The sequence below is a fragment of the Eutrigla gurnardus genome (assembly GCF_963514095.1).
Source record: "Eutrigla gurnardus genome assembly, chromosome: 6".
Classification (NCBI taxonomy): Eukaryota; Metazoa; Chordata; class Actinopteri; order Perciformes; family Triglidae; genus Eutrigla; species Eutrigla gurnardus.
Window position 1 is genome coordinate 26,269,641 of NC_139920.1, and position 17,014 is coordinate 26,286,654.

Consider the following 17,014-nt stretch of genomic DNA (forward strand, 5'->3'; position numbering starts at 1 on the left):
ACAGCACATAAACAATTAGCACTGGCTGCCTTCCAGAGGCTCCCGTTAATGACAGGCTCGGACGAGCTAATTATACAGCCAGGTTTCCCTCATCTTGAAAACTGCCCGGATCCTCCCATGTCACACTGCACAATATGTTGACTCGCACACAACGTGACACCGGCGGGAAGAAGACATTGGTTGTTGAATCTTACCGACAATAGATTACGTGTGGAACAGAAACGTAGATCTCTGGTGGATTAATGATTAGCAGACGCCTTAAATCAGTCTAATCCCAAATCCGATTGTATCCAAGTAATTCAAACAAAGAGTAAACACCGTTTTAGTATTCAGTCTGGTGATGAACAATGACTCAGCAATTTACAAGGCTCCTGGGACATCACATTAGAGCTGAAGCGATTAATCAACTGAGCAAGCGTTTTAATAATTGATTATCCTTCTAAGTCATTTCCTAACTTAAAAAAAATCCAGCTTTTGATCGGGGAAAAGGCATCTCGGTGTGTGTGTGTGTGTGTGTGTGTGTGTGTGTGTGTGTGTGAGCTGTAAGAGTTAAACTTCGGACCATGTGAACACACTTAACGACAGCATCATAAATCAGCCTGCGGCCAAACACAGAAAGAGATAACTCAAAATGTAATAATCCCAGTTACGGGTCACATTTGAATGTTTCTCTTGAACTTTGTCCATCTTCTCTGTTCATGTTCTCCGTCATGTTCATGCACTTATTCACGCCAGGTAACAACTATTAAAGTTTTTAGAGTTTTCTGCTCTTGAGCTAGAAGCAGGAGAAAGATGGAGTGGAGTTACTGAAGGAAGAGCAATGGTTATTCATTGATGGGCTTCCACTGAAAGGCCAGAGATTTAACCTTTGACCTTGTAGTAATAAACTCAGTTTCTAGCTTTTTGAATACAGTATTTTATTAATTAATTATTGCTGTGTTGTGCAGGTCATATCTCTTCAAACACCAATCAAATCCCCAACTCCAGCTCTAAACACACTTTATCCATTCAGAGAACAACCAGACCAGAGGCTCTGGGGGCCAGATCCAATAAAAAAAAACGCCTGAGCCCAGTTCCTTATCAAAGGGCCAAGTGTGAGTACATGAGATAACACATGAGAGAGTACCTCTGAAGTCAGGACATGCCGCTACTAGCACCGTTCTAACATATGTTGGGAAACGCACACAAACAAGGAGGCATGTGTTTTTTTTATGAGGTCTAATCATAGCTCTACGGGCTTGCTGATGAGTCGTAATGTTAGGTGGTGCTGATTAAATGTCTGTTGATATCAGGCTGCTCCAAAACCTGGAAAAGATCCTGAGGTCACAGTTGATTAAAAGACCGTTTGATGTGTTTGATGCAGAGGGGGAACAAACCGCTTTCAAAATCCCCCGTAACCGCAGCCAAGAAATTCCCATAGCATAGCCGACCGCACCGAATTAAACCCCTACATCTGCATGCTATCCAGCTGATATAAAACACATATTATAGGCATGATTTAACGTCGAGATCTGATCTGCTTTCTGGGTCTTATCTTGCAGTCCATGTAATAGACCAGGCAGACCGTGCAACAACCTTACTCACACTCACTGGTTCAGTGGAGCCCAGCGTCCCTGCGTTACTCATCACAGCAGATTAGATCAACCCAGCCAGCCGGTTTCCAGGAGTTTCTGTGAAGGGTTCTAGGTACAAGTCACAGTAAGAAGGCCTGCCTTCTGCAGCCAGTAATGAGAGGATAAATGCAATAACTCATGTCAGCTGCTTCTGTTTGCGTACGTCACTGGGAGATCTTGATCTTTGGGATACGCAGCCAGATGGCTGAAGTTCTGAAGCTGCAGGAGATGAATAACAATAAAATTACGGAACGCACGGTTGCTCAAACGCCGTGGCCGTTATTATATTTTCGTGGGAGGGCAAGTCAGGACTTGAACCGACGGCGTTGTGTAATCTATCGGTTACTCAGCTTGGTATGCAGGATGAAGAGAAACTGGCAAATCACAGGCAACTGTCAGGTGTCAACCAGGTAGGAATGTCAAAACAGCAGAGAGGGACTAATGACATCACTGGAAAAGAAGACCAATCAGAAAAACACATCTGTATGGGAGCGTAGCTCTGCATGTGACCGGTGCAACTTCTTCTCTTATCCGGTTTTTACACTGACTTTTCTCTCACGAAGCAGGAAAAAGAGTGACAGAAACACAAAGACTCCTCCGGCTGAAAGCTTTCAGCTCTCTTATACGGGAGGATTAGTCAGCGTGAGCAACCTATCATCAGGTGTGTTTAACGTGGCCTCCACCTGATATCATTAGTGTGACTCAGAAAGTGGAGCCGTCATTAACGCACACGCTCCTCTCCGAGGCAAATCCACTTTGCTTGTTACCCACTAATTTAATAAGACATTACAGCATCAGCCTCCAGTCACTAGTGTACTTCACACACGGGAGGTCATGCTCTCAGGAATGTTGACTCACAACCTACATTTCACTACATCTGACAACCCAGCTGACGAGGGTACCGCTCACACTAAAGAAGAACTCTGTAATGTTTATGACAAGATGATGATAGTGTGAACTAGGGACAGTCAAATAATATCACAATATTGCAATATAATACCATCCATCGCCTACCGGTTATCCTGCATTCAGGGTCGCGGGAGGGCTGGAGCCGATCCCAGCTAACATTGGGTGAAGTCGGGGGTACACCCTGGACAGGACGCCAGTCTATAACAAGGCTGGCATGACAGATTCACACCTACAGCCAATTTAGACTCATCAAATGCTTTTGGACTGCGGGAGGAAGCCGGAGAACCCGGAGAGAACATGCAAACAAAGAACTCGAACCTGAACCGGGAGTCGAACCCGGTGCCCTCTCGCTGTGAGGCGACCGTGCTACCCACTACACCACCGTGCAGTCTTCTCATGCCACAGTTAGTTCCCCTTCCCTCTACTCTTGTCCCAAACTGTGATGTTGATACGGGCCTTTGAAGACACTAGAGGTGCTATAGCTCCTTCATAGGTCCGTTGCACGGGGGCGTGAAATTACAGTCAGTGGATGTTTCTCAAAGCTCCTCTCCCATGAAATCCACAAACAATGACCCGCATTGTGCTAGCATGTGCCGGGATAGGAGAGAGGAGAAACGGAGGTAAAGGGAGATGAAGGGAAAAGGCTGATCCCTGCGTAGGTGGATTCCTGGCCTGAGTGGGTAGACAGGTATTCAGCTGGATGTGTGTTTATGATTCACCCAGCGATGAAACCAACGCTTCGTAGGAGAAGCTGAACCCGAGAACTAAAAGTTCTTTCATTCATATATTTAGCCCATCAGTGTGTCAGATTCCTGAATACCTTTAAAGGGTGGGTAAAGGATTCGTGCTCAGGGGATGGAAGGGGAAAAAAGAGATGCATGAAAGTAGAAGAAAAAGGAAGCAATCCAGACGGGAAAGCCCCTTCCTATTCTTCATCCTGGGAGTAAATGTCACCAACACCATAGCTCCTGTATTACCCGGAATTACCTCCTCACCTCGCTGTCAACCTTGCCCTTATCCTAGTTTTCCACTTTCTTAGACACGACTTTAAAACGTGCAGTAGCATAATCTTTTATGACCTTTCATTTGGAGTCATTTATAGGTTAAAAAAAATTATAGAGACTGAGCGCAATTAACTTCCACCCACACCAGAGGGGGAAACACAGTTCAACGCACTTCAGGGAATATCTATGTGTGATGGTGCCTCCTTGTCACTTTCATCAGATGGCAAACCACAGAACAATGTCTGTGTGGTGGGATGAGCTGACAAATGGGTTAAAAAACCCAGAAATACGTTTTCATAAGCTGTCGAACTGAAAAATTGAGGATACGACGACATGCCGTGAGTCATCAGCGGTGCAGTGGGGAACGTGTTGGATCCGGACGCTCAGTACACCTACTGTAAGTAGGGCTAATGCAATTTTGAAGGTATGCAAATGGTGTTAAAGTTGAATTATCCAAAAATATATGAATTATGTTAAATTATCTAAAATTCCCACTTTGTATAGAGAGATAGAAAACTGCTCTCTATTGGACTTTTACCAATTATTCCATAACATTTAATCAAAATGAATATAACCAAATGGTTTGATTCTGCAAACTGTCTATTTGACATAAAAAAATCTAACATTTTTAGCTAGCTACAGACTTTTTTTGTTTGTTTTTTTACATTTCAGCCCTTGGTTGCATATTGCGGCTTCTCCAGTGTGCGACCACTTTCCGGTCTGCAAACAAATAACGTTATATAGACCAAACAGTTTCCCATATCTGTCTTCAAATTTAGGAAATTATTTTGCATAAATCAAATATCGTCTGCTAGCATGCTAGTCTTGTATTGTATGTTGGGCCTTTTTTCTGCAAACATAAGGCATACTAACAAGCTCCTCACCTCAATAGTCTTCCTCTTGATCTTCTTCTGGTGTTCCAGGCGTTCCTTCTCTTTCTCCACAGCTCTGGTGGACTCCCTCAGCCTCTCCAGGTCGTGCTGGTAGGTCTCCCTCTGACTCTCCAGCTCCTTCCTCTCTTCTGCCAGTTGCTCCTGCATCAAGACAATGAACAATGTTGCTCGTGTTGCATAGTGTAAAATACATCCTGTCTTTTTGTTTTGCATTCTTTTTTAATGACTAGCCTGCAAAATGAACACAATGAACAGAGAGATGAGCTTGAAAGGAGAGGCTAGAAAACTATAACAACAGTTTTTATCTTTTCATTACGAGTAAAAACTGTAAATTCAAATATAAAGCGGAGCTGCAAGGTCATGAAATTCCACTTTTTGCACACATATTCTTTGCTCAGGTAGGACGGAGCCCTTCACCTCCATCCGCCTGCACTCCTCCTCCCTTTGTCGGAGCCTGGCCTCGGTGGCCTCCACTTGCTGGCGGTGCCGTTCCCTCTCTCTCTCCCAGCGCTGCTGCTCATGCCGGTGCTGAGACTGCAGCTTGTGGAAGCTGGCCAGCTCTTCCCTCTGCAGAGCCAGAGTCCTCTGTTTCTCCTGCTCCAGGAGCACATTGCCTCTGTGGCGGCCGGGCAGGGAGGCCCGCTCCATCAACAAGGCCCGCTGCAGCTCAATGTGACTGTCCTGCTGCGATATGATGGCCTGAAGACAGAGACAGGATGACATCAACAAGGTCATCAGGAAGCATTAGTCTGTACAGACGTTCACCGTTACTGGGAAACATAAATTCAACGTGAACCAATTAATGTGCAAACAGAATACACCACATTTTCAACTCATCTCTTTCCCTAACTATGTTTTTATATATATTCATAAAGAGTGGAGGGGACAGTTTTACCTGCAGACTATAGAGTCTTTGAGACAGCATCAGCACTCTGTCAAAGAACTAGAACAGAAACACAGACAAGGTTATCACAACCCTCCCAAAAAAACTACCTTAATAACCAAAGCAACACAGCATTCAATATGAGCACATTTCTCATGGGAACAGCTTTTCAGTTCAGCAGGCACGGCCATGAATATCCCATCCAGCAGAGTTGTGTAGCACAAGGTGACAGATCAGAGAAGGAGAGTTTACCTCCGCCTCGGGGAAGGAGTTGGACCAGATGCGGTTCCATCTGGCAGGAGAGCAGCAGCTCTCGTCGACCTGAGCAACAGCACACAGTAAGTTATACTGAACAGCACAGATGCTGCGAGCACCGTGTGTAGTTCACTCAACATGCAACACAAACACTACAATATAGATGCTGTAAAACATTTACAGCAACTGACAATCGCTGTAGTCAGTTCAGAATGTACAGACACTGTGCACATGTTTTCTAGATTTCTGTACATCCTATACAATAAAATACAAAACACATACAATTGAGCCGCTGTTCATCTTTAGAGCAAAACCAAAATTTTAGTAGACATAAAACTTTGACATAAAAACATGACTGTGAAAGGCCTGTATGAGCCTTTTCACAGCATTGTAACTCGAGTTATAATTACAACTGATCCTGTGACAGAAAGTAAAACTGGCTGCGTTCCTCACATGCTGCTCATTGTCAGGCAACAGGTCGTAACGTTTTGTTTGCATGATCATTTCCACTCTTGTTTTATCAAGGCTTTATCGTCCTGTAAACAAATGAACTGACCTGCCAGAAACAGGGTTACAGTAAACATCAGGGCATGGAAACTTCCCAGATGACTCTGGTCATTACTATTTACAGGAAATAATACTGACTCATCCCAAGTTATACTGTGTGTATGAGAGTGTGTGTGTGTGTGTGTGTGTGTGTGTGTATTTGCATGTTAAGCGCCTACCGTCTGCTCCAGGGTGTGGCTGCCACAGAGGTCTTTGAGCTGAGGGTCAGAGCTGGCTCTCTGGCTTCTGTCTCTGTTTCTGTTCTCGCCAGAAAACTTCTTCTTCACACTGCCATCTGGCACAGACACGCCAACACCGACACACACACACACAGAAAGGGACACAGTGACAAACACACACGAGCAATTAAACCAAACAGAAACATAGAAATACTGACACTCACAAACATTGCACAGAAACGACACCCATATACACGTAGAAAACCATACACATAAATTCAAATGATAAAACCAATTCGAGGAATCAAATTTAGTTCCAGTTTATGGTTTATTAATGGCATTGAAGCCTCTGAAATACAATTGCAAATCCATTAGATGGTTGACTTCCTCAAGGCATGGATTGTGCTGGACTCACTCTTACTGAGGATGGTGGGGCTGCTGTCATAGCCCCCAAAGGTATCCGCTCGCCTGGGCAGAACCCCGGAGCCGCTCCCGTCCTCCAGCCGTGAGGCCGGAGCCTCATCATTCACTCCGGATTGCAGCAGGTTCTGGAGGTTCTCCACTGAAGCCAAGAAATAAAGCAATGGTATGGTTGAAAAGCTTGCAGAAGCACATTCAACAATGCCATCAGCTACTGAGTTATTACATAACTGATGCAAACAGCACATGAACATATATTTGACAAAGTCGTATCTCAAGGTGATTCTAAACCTCAGCATTCTCCTACCCTCAGTGATGGCTCCTTTGAGCAGGGTCTCCCCCTGCTGGAGGTCTGAGGCGTCTCCTCGAAGCAGAAGTCTGGAACGTGAAGCGGCGTCCTCCAGACCTGCCACAGACTCCGCAAACAGCTGAAGCTTCTCCGTAAGAGCCTGGACGACCACAGCATCCTTCTGGCTCAGCCGTTCTACAAAGGGATACATGACATGGAACGAGAATAAGTGGAGTTAAAAAAAGATAGGTATGCAGGTTTTGTCATATGCTCACTTCTTGTGCATCTACACAGCAACCCTTACAACACACAGATATTTGTGGGGTATAAACATATTTTGCGGTCCTAATTCAGTTCAGTATACTGAGATGGGTTTCAAAGAAAAAGGTAAATCTACTTCTTACAATTTTAATTTAATAAACTAAAGAGAAAAAGTCAAATTATACATTAGCACCCCCTTGTGGCCACCCACATCTACTACAGAATTTTCCAGGGGATTTCTTCATGTCACTGCCTACTTGACTTACCTTGAAATTCCTTGAACCTGAAGGCTCGTGCCTCTTCCTCCTCACTGAACAGCCTCTCTTCTGTATGAGGACAACTAAGAGGAGACGAGACAGACGCCGTTACAGATGGGGAGACCGAAGAAGCAACGGCTCCCATACATTTCAGTCGTATCTACATATTTACATATTTGTTTAGACTTTCCACACATTTAAATAAATGGAACATATGGCGGGATGTTTCCTCTCTGTGTAAATGCAGCTACCTCTCAACGGTTTGCCGTATGTGTGCCATCCATGTGTTTCGCTCCTCCTTGGAGGCGGTGTGGATCTCATACATCTCTGGCTCATTGGAGGAGGCGCAGATAAGAAACATGGCTTTCTCCTCGTGGGCCACTTCTCTGACGATCAGCTTCTGAAGGGAGATCACCGACGGCTTGTTGTCCTGAGTGGATAACAATGTAATTTTCATTTTTCTGCTCCCACACATACCACAATTATTCCTCTTTGATACACATATTGCTTTTGTTATATAGCGCCATGCTGACTGAACGGATAAATCACTCACCACTGTAGCAAACACATATCTCTGATCCTTCTCTTGCAGCAAGAGCAACACATCTGACAGGAGCACTGCAATAATATCTGGAAAGGACCAAGAAAAATAATAAAACACCAAAACACCTATAAAAAGGAGCCACTAACTGATATTCTAGACACATTTCAAATGTTTGGATATCTTTTTTTAATGTTAATTTATTTAAAAACCTTGCAAAAGGACCAGAATAGGTTTGTTTTATTCTTTAAATTAACATGCATTTGTCTTTTCTGTAATTGGTTTCATCGTGCCCTATAGATACCTTTGAGTCTGCCAGAAGCAGCTTTCCAGTTGACGGTGCCCTCGTGCAGCAGCTGTCTCCTGCCCTGTGCCAGGTCCTCCCTGCGGAACACCCGGCTATCTTTGATCTTCCCCAGTGCCTTTGGCTCCATCTTGTTGTGTATGTCTCGGAGTCGAGAGTTCTTCTCGTGGAGATTAACCAACGCGTCAACCCGAACGATGGTGTCTTTGATCAGACCCAGCGCCCGAGTCAGATCCTCGTGCTCCTCTGTCCCCACTAGAGACAGAAAATAAACACACAAGGCTTTATAGGTACAGCACAGTAATATATGGGTGTCGTCGCTTCATGTGGGATTTATTTTTGCAGGAAATACTGGACCTTCAGTGTTTTGCACAATGCGCTCCAGCAGTACGGGGTACTTGGTGATGCGCTGCGTCACCAACAGAATACATTCAGTCACTCCTAGCCTCCGCACGATGGACAGGTTGTTGATTTTCTGAGAAGAAAAAGGGCATTTGATCCAACGTTAGACACTTAACTTCAATGTGGATGAAATCACAAAAATCACAAGGCCAATGCATCTTACCCGGATGATGTTTTGGAACTTTTTGTTGTTATGCAGCTGATCTTTGTAGTAGCTGACGGCCTCCGTGTGGTGACTACAGAAATCTCCATAGCTGTCCTTCATCCTCTCTCCGATCTCACCTGAGAACTGGAGAAAAAAAAAAAAACCTTCATCTTCCTGCTCTGCGTTTGCAGTCTGTGCTGTGCTCGGTGTTTTTACCGCATGCTTGTGTTCTTTGACATGAAACACATCTCCTCCCTACCTGTGCGATCAGAATGTCTGCCACTGTGTTGATAGTGTAATTCCTGTCGCCGGGCGAGACGAGGCTCTCTCTCTGCCGCTCTTTGAGACGAGACAGGAAATGCGTGTGAAGCTCGAGGAGGTTTTCCAAACGGGGGAACAAACAGTCCAGCCTGCCCGAGTCCATCTGGAGGTTCTCCTTCAACTCCCGGACGTACACCCGCAGCATGATCTTCAGTGTTCGCACATGGTGCATCTCTGTCTGCATCAGCTCTGTACAATGACAAGGGGAACTCCATGACACCACAGTCTGTTTACGGTCATATGTGGAAAAATATGCATTAAGTATTCTTGTGGCTTCTACAGGAACGGTGACTCATGGACAGGTACGACCACAACCCAAGAATTTACACTTACCATAAATCACGTCTTGCCTCTTCACCGATTCTTTAGAGTGCTTCTTGGCATACTGCTGGTCAACTGCCAGACTCCATGACTCGGCCTCCAGGTCCTGGGCATCGGACTCCAGATCAGCCCGCACTGCTGCATAGTGAGCATCTGAGGACCAGAGGCATCAAAAACTATGACAAATCGTGGTGTTATAACACAAAAAAATACATGCTATGTTGACTCCCAATATGGCGGGAAATTCCACACAATTAGGTTATAGGGAACATCTCATAGATGTGGATAAAGTAAAAAAGGGGGGGACAAGATCTCTTTGTATTTTTGTTTTAGTCTACACTCCCATAAAAGATTGCACTTTGTGTGCCTGACCAAGACTTTCTATTAATAAAGTCAGCTTAATGCCTCAAATGTTTCAAGTATGCACATGTTTTTATTAAGGGTCAATCACTGTCAAACTAGAGAGTAAAATACCATCCTACATGTTGCTGAGTCAGTACTTGAGCCTAGCCTGTGTGTCTCTCCCACACACTACAACTTAATGAGGGTGTGGTCACCCCTGACTCCACAAAACACACACCACACACACTCCTCCCTGAATTAAAAAGAAAAAAAAACAACTACCACTCCCACTCAGGCGTATGCATAAATCTTACAATAAACGTATAGCTACCACCATGACCATTACATTCAAACAGAGTGTGGGAAGTGTTGAAATCCCATGTGTAACCCAATCCTCGGCCACTCACCTTCGACGATGATGGACTCGGTGGTGGAGGGGGCGAGGGAAATGGTGTCTTCGTTGCAGCGTTTGGAGCGGAGAGCATCGGTCTCATCCATCTCCCCAGGGAGGGATCTGAGGGACGACAACCACAGGTCCAAGGTAGCATACATGCAGAGACAAACCTAATCCCACTGATTTGTGGTATCCTCAATAAGTGTAGGGGCAAACATTTACAGTTTCACGGTAAGGATGATGAAAAATTAACCACAGAAGAGAAACCCAGGTAGCTTCATCCTTCTTTCCTTCTTCCCTCCTCTCCGTCTTCTACGCTACCTTCCCCATGCCTCTGCCTCTCTCTCTCCCATCGCCTTCCCATCTCGTTACACATTTTTCTTCCTGATGCAGTCCACTTCTAAGATCAGTCTAGACTCAATTTCTTAAGGCAGTTATATTAGAAAAGACAGCGTGCCTTGATATGTCAACTATAAATACACATCTTACGATGGCACAGAGAAAATAGTATTCTAACATCAAAAAGTCTTAAAATATCCAGCATTAACATACAGCAGGTCCTGGAAATATCTACAGAACCATAGATTTGAGAGTAGCGGTATTTAAACACCAGGTAAAGAGGAATCCTGTCATTCAGGAGCAGTCATTTTTTATTTCCAATATGTAACTACAAGAAAGATATATAATATAGTCTTGTCCACTTCAGTGAAGAAGAAGTCGACAGAGATACTCACCCTGAGCTGTTGTGGTGACGGAGGCTGAAGGCTGCGGTGGAGCTGCTGGTGTGAGTGTCAGTCGGCTGAGTGCTAGATCCCCACTGACTAACGGTCATGCCTGGGGGGCTGAGATAACCTGGGTGGCCATCAAAGGCCTGTGATGAGGCTAAGCCCGAACGCTCCCGGTCTTTTAGTGCTGGGGAGGAAAGACGAGAGACGGGTGAACGGAAGAAACGAGAGGAGGACGGGGAGAAGCGAGGGGAGGAGGGAGAGAAAGGTGAAGATGACCAGCGAAGAGGAGCAGAGGACAAAGAGGCCGGCGTGTGCCGGTTCGACTCCTGTCCGAGTCGATGCCAGTACTCTTTCAGCCAAGATCGAGGCAGGGGTCGGAAGAATCTGCAGGTGATCAGGTCACGGTGCATCCACACTCGAACGCCGACATGACCCCACGATGAGGCCGAGGAAGAGGAGGAGGTTCTGCCGATTCTGGAGCAACTTACGGAGGCCCCAGTCGTTTGGGTTGTGCCTTTGGTAACCGCCACCTCCATTGGGAATTTCTCAATCTAGGCTCGGTGGCAGAAAGATTTGTAATAATCCAGGTAAATTGTAATAATAGCCGTCGGAATATCAGTAGGTATAAATGCTAAAGTTCTAAGCCTTCGCTGCTGTAAACCAGGAGAAGCAGAGGACGACGTAGAGCCTGGTTTATATACATGTGATCCGCCCACGATGTCCAATCTCTCTCCTTCTCGAATTTTCCGATTCTCCCGACCCCCTGCACGAGCCACTGATTGACCAGAACAGGACTAGAGGAGGAATCAGGTGTGGCTGACAGGCCTCCAGCTGTTCAGAGGAGAACAACAACTGCTACAGGAGATTAACTAAAGCTGCTGCTGCTGCAGCCGCTCATGTCTCCTGTGGGTTCAATCACATGCAACAGGACCTGCTGAATGTTACAATTGATGGACCGCTTCCCGATAATGACAGGAAGCCCACCGCACGTTTATTTTGTTCGGAAGCTCATCGATTTTTTCCCCCAAACGTCAGATTTTATTTGTCTTCATTTTGTTTGTCAAGATAATAATTAAATGCAGTGACTCTGAGCGCAAGAGAAACACAAGATACATGTTAAGAAATAGCAACAATTATTATTGATCTAATGGCCCAGAGAGGCGGCCCATGCGTGGTGTATCAATGGTATATTACTATTAAATCTATCCTGGGTTTGGACCAGAACGGAACCAGAGGTAAAGTACCTGACTGTTGTTGATAATGGCCAATTATCACCTTTGCTTACAGTCTGTTGGAAGCCAATCTCCTCCTCTACGCTCAGTGTGTAGGCAGATACAGACATACCACAGAGACCCAGGACATTGTTATCCATCAATGTACCCCCCCTTACTTCAAATGCTACAGTGGTCAGCGCGTTACACAAGGCATACATCTGCACATTCAAGTTCTGCTTACCAAGATTAGGAGATCCTGATGCGCAATTCCTTTGTAGAGAATCTCTCTGTGTGGAGAAAATAAGGAAGACAGCATATTCTTTCAAGGCCGTTCTCTCAAACTGTTATCAGCTGAGTGACGAAACATTGCACGCTCTTAATGTACTTTTATGGGAGCAGAGCTCTCAAATCGATTTAACAATCAAAGTCCATCTCATGCAGATTTATAACTGCGGACAGAAGCACGTAATCTTCAGTCGAGTTGCCATAAATGCGTAAAGTGTTCTTAGCTTCTCTGTCGAGGTGGTGCAGTAGCAACAAGTGGAGGCTTCGCTGCTACATAGAGGGTTACAATGAAGCTCATATACCCCACCTCAAAATGGGCTACGTAAAAAAAACAAGAAGTGTACGGGTATGTGTCGCAGAAAAGCTTGGAAATCTCTTATTCAGTGACGCTGGACGAATTTCTATTTCACAATGTAGCATACTCTCGTCAGAATTGTCATTTACTATTACAAGGTGAATTGAAAATGACCAACACTGTCAGTGTAAAACAAAGTAAAACAAGTTAGCTGCCAGATAGAAAAGGTCTGGAGACCCCTGTACGATGGTGACTTCATCGTTGACTAGCCTTTCCCCCTTTTCCCCCCTCGATGCTCCAGTGCAGTGTTTACCTTATTCCTGTTGCTGGTGCACTCACCCAGCAGAGACTTGCAGCTCTTGTGAACGTTCACAGCACAATCTGAAAAACAGCCAGACAGGAACACAGAGTAAGTGTTACAGTACACAGTACAGTGGATGGGCTTCTGGTTCTGTATATGGATGGGAAAAAAACAAAAACGGTAAACTAAGTTTGAAATTTCCAAAAAACCCGTCCGACAGCTCCCCGAAGACGGTGTTAAAAGTAAAAAGGCTACAACTCAAACAAAGCACTGCGATGGTGCTGAAGGCTTTTTGTAGCTGATGCCATCAACAATCTCAAAGTCCTCTATTTGATTGCAGACATAGTATTCCTCTCAAGTCAAAGAATAACTTCTGGCTCCATGAGAGCAGTGCAGCTGCAGCAGTAGCAGTAGCTCCACAGCTTCTGTTTGTTTACACGTACAAAAATACAAAAGTGGCACAGTAACCAGGCCAGGAGGAACTCCCTTTATCTCAGTAATAGGTTTCTCTTTTTGCTCACTTTCCTCCCTGTATGGAAAACAAAGCTGCTGATTGTATCTCTGCAGAAATCAAAGATGTTTTGGAAAAAACACACGGAAGAGGCATTAAGTCCCCCCCCCCCCCCCCCCGCTCTACGCAATTACTGGAAAGACAAAACAGTCAATCTTTCAGTCCGACTACATACTGTATAAGATAAGCAACAGGAGCCTTTCCTGAGGGACGAGGCTGGCCAAACAAATAAGTTATCACTATGCAAAGTCTAATCCCCACCCTGCCAGGTGAAGCCACGCTGACATGGAGGAGAAACACATGGCCTCAGTACAAAAACATACAGAGGAAGATATACATATACACATACACAGCAAGAGCTGCCTCTCTGTATAGAGGCTGATCGGTTGGTGAGTTTAACGGTCTGATATAACACAGCTTTTAGTGCATAGCACACTTCAGCTGTCCGCACCATGCTGGTCACTCAATACTGGAAAAATCAGACATTAAAATTAGAAGAAAAAATCATAAATATTGTCATTATTTTTGGTTTAGGTTTAGGTTAGCAGTTGTTAATTATTTCCTCATTCTTGTGCCGTGATAACACAGGGCCTGAGGCTGTATGGTGATTGTTTGTATTGTTGACAAAGGCGACACTCCTGTGAACACAGTTTAAACATGACCCATACTAGCAACTTCCACTAGCTACTGTAAAGCCCATAGCAAAGGCCTCTATGTGTGCCGGTACAATAGAGACAAGACAATAAAATGTGAGTAGGAATAAAGAAGAATAGGTGTATATATAATGTGAGACCTTGATATTCGTGTTAGTATAATTTGTTTCCTTTTAAGATCCAGCCCCGACCACTTTTACTCTATTATTTGACTTCATTCATAATCTCTAACCCTCCCCCCCCCGGATGGTAATAAATGAACAATTGCTGGCCGAGCTGAAGGAAAAGAAAACAGAAACTGGCTTTTGAATAATCTCCATCAGCAGCGCTGTGTGTCCCTCTTTGAGTTGGCTCCAGCAGGACTGAACCACTGCGTTTTATGAGAGCAAGCCCACAGAATACCAATGTAGACACAGAGAAGGGCATCGTTTGACCAAAAGCCCAAAATACTGACCACCACCTTCAGGAATGATTGCGTCAGATCAGAGAGTCCTTGTCGGATATCGTTCAGATTTCCAGGTCTGAGTAAAAGATCGGTTATTATCTTCATCATCATCTTTGGATGGAGGATACGGGCGAAGAACTCAGTCAGCCAACAAACGCATCAGCAGTCAAGCAGCCAGACTCTGATCATTTCCTTCCTTGCTCTAACTAATATGCAAAAATTACAGTCTCTCTGTCAGCCTGGATCTTTCACACAAATACGCACAGCAAGCCTTCAATGTCTAATGAAGTCTATCAAGCCAGTGGTGCATCTTCAGCAAAGCCTTAATACTGACTGGGCAAGGCTGGGGAAAGCAGGAAGAGATAAAACATAAAAGCCATATCGTTGCAAAAAACAATTTCTGTTTGAAAGATTTGTTGCTTAAATTAAGTAAAAATGATCCAAAGATAAGCAAGAACACTTTGTTTTTGGTGTGCTGATAATATCAAGCGTATCAGCTTGGCAACAGCAAAAAGAAAATGAGTCACGAACACCAAAGCAAAGTATAAACAGCACATGTCCGTCTCTACTGTCGTAGTGGTTAACATCATGAGGTGGACGCAGCAGGTGAGTGTCGACTTGCCCTGCCACTCTTGAGCAACGTGAGCCCGTCTGTGGTTTGCAGCGGATCCACGAGACACTCAGCCCCCCTCCATCAAAACCATCGCCACACCCAACATCTGCTGACTGGTAACCACCCTGGAAGCACATTTGTGGTGTACGGCACACAGTTCAGTGAGTCACTCAATGAACTAGATATGGTCACAACTGTCATCTCCAGGGAGATAAGACAGCAGCATTTCCTTTGGCTTACCCTGGGTGGAAAACGAAGCCAGCAAACCAACAGAAAGATGGAAATAAAATATCAGAACCAGGTTATGAAGCACATGTGCTACAACTCTTCCTCTGAAGAGAGAATGTTTGGCTTCATGTTATCTCACCGGGGGGAAAAGAGTGACTGGTAACAGCAGAGCACCTGATAACGAAGGCTGGGTTTCTTCCAACGAAACATTAACTCATAAACTCCTCCTTGAAGATATATTATCTGCTTTTTGGGAAAAACAAAAAGCTGTTTCAAAGCAGATGGTAAGGTCTACAATGTGTTTGAAGGAACTGACACAGGAGCCAAAAAAAGGTCAAAGAAAAGAGGAAAAACTAATATTCCAGAGCACAGTGTGATCCACCACATAGTAGTGCTTGTTCTTGCCACTGACAGGTTCATATTGTTATGAAAAATAACCTACAGACACGGACCTTTTTGTTAAAGAGCTAAATATTTTTTGTTTAACCAGAGACACTTAATTCAAAGTTGACAGAAACAAAATAAAACTCACAAAACCCCATCTTGGTTTGTCGTTTCAGTGTTCAAACAAACACTAACTCTGATTTGGTAAAAAAGAAACTCTTAATTCCTGTTTTACGACACTGAAAAATTACTGCTTTTGTCAATTTGAGTATGATGTATTTGGCAAGAGAGATAGAGCAGCTGTTTGGGGTTAAACTAAAAGGATTTTAATCTTTAACTAAAAGGTCGATCTGTAGAGATCCTTTATGTCATCAACTATTCCAATCATTAAAAAGCAAAGAGCAGCATGTCTCTACACTCAGTATACCTCCAGTTGCAAGCGTATACTCTGCTTATGTTAGCTCCACAGATTTTTACATAGAACCACAATGTTTTCAAAACCTCTCCACGGGTATCACCATTACATGAGCCCCGGGCATCGATGGCTGTGCCAATGGTGTCTGTGCAGCGACTGTCAGAGCCCAGTTCCACCAATAACAATAGTTTGTAAAACGTCCTATTGGCACCGGTCACTGACTATCTACCTGCATTGTTGAACAAGCAGCCAGACATCGACCTTTAAATGCAAGAAGAAGGTCAAACAATACTTCCTGTGTGTTCTTTCTGGTTTGGTTTTGGTTTTTTAAATTTGGAACATTCTGAAAAAAAAAACAGTGTACCTGTCATGCATGTATTAAAATATGGTTATGTTGAGGGCGTACATGTAGGTCAAACTCATTCTTTTGCTAGTGTTAAAACCTCTGAACACCCTGCCACTACAAATAATGAAAAAGGGTTTCACAGCAGCCATTTTCAAAAGGTATTACTTACTTATTACACACCAAAAACTGACATCACCTGATTCTCGTGTATGTAAGATGTTACTCTTTAATTCCCTTTGACAATAGAGACAAAAACACCGACACTTGCAAACCCTGCAGCAGCACAGCCAACCCATGACATCATCCTGTGAAACAGG

At 44.4% G+C, this 17,014-nt stretch overlaps 1 protein-coding gene across 1 annotated transcript in view; it reads right to left on the reverse strand.

The window, feature by feature from the left end:
• arhgef18b (rho/rac guanine nucleotide exchange factor (GEF) 18b) overlaps nt 1–17,014 on the reverse strand; it is a 35,851-nt gene that overhangs the window by 7,772 nt on the left and 11,065 nt on the right. Inside the window, exons 10-28 of the mRNA XM_084011231.1 lie at nt 13,115–13,182; nt 12,463–12,508; nt 11,014–11,191; nt 10,293–10,399; nt 9,556–9,696; nt 9,161–9,411; nt 8,920–9,045; nt 8,712–8,829; nt 8,355–8,609; nt 8,063–8,139; nt 7,761–7,939; nt 7,519–7,592; nt 7,010–7,186; nt 6,698–6,844; nt 6,283–6,398; nt 5,555–5,623; nt 5,315–5,362; nt 4,837–5,118; nt 4,411–4,560 (exon numbers count right to left, since the gene is read on the reverse strand). Coding sequence (XP_083867357.1) covers nt 4,411–4,560; nt 4,837–5,118; nt 5,315–5,362; nt 5,555–5,623; nt 6,283–6,398; nt 6,698–6,844; nt 7,010–7,186; nt 7,519–7,592; nt 7,761–7,939; nt 8,063–8,139; nt 8,355–8,609; nt 8,712–8,829; nt 8,920–9,045; nt 9,161–9,411; nt 9,556–9,696; nt 10,293–10,399; nt 11,014–11,191; nt 12,463–12,508; nt 13,115–13,182 — 2,609 coding nt within the window. The remainder of the gene's footprint in view (nt 1–4,410; nt 4,561–4,836; nt 5,119–5,314; nt 5,363–5,554; nt 5,624–6,282; nt 6,399–6,697; nt 6,845–7,009; nt 7,187–7,518; nt 7,593–7,760; nt 7,940–8,062; nt 8,140–8,354; nt 8,610–8,711; nt 8,830–8,919; nt 9,046–9,160; nt 9,412–9,555; nt 9,697–10,292; nt 10,400–11,013; nt 11,192–12,462; nt 12,509–13,114; nt 13,183–17,014) is intronic.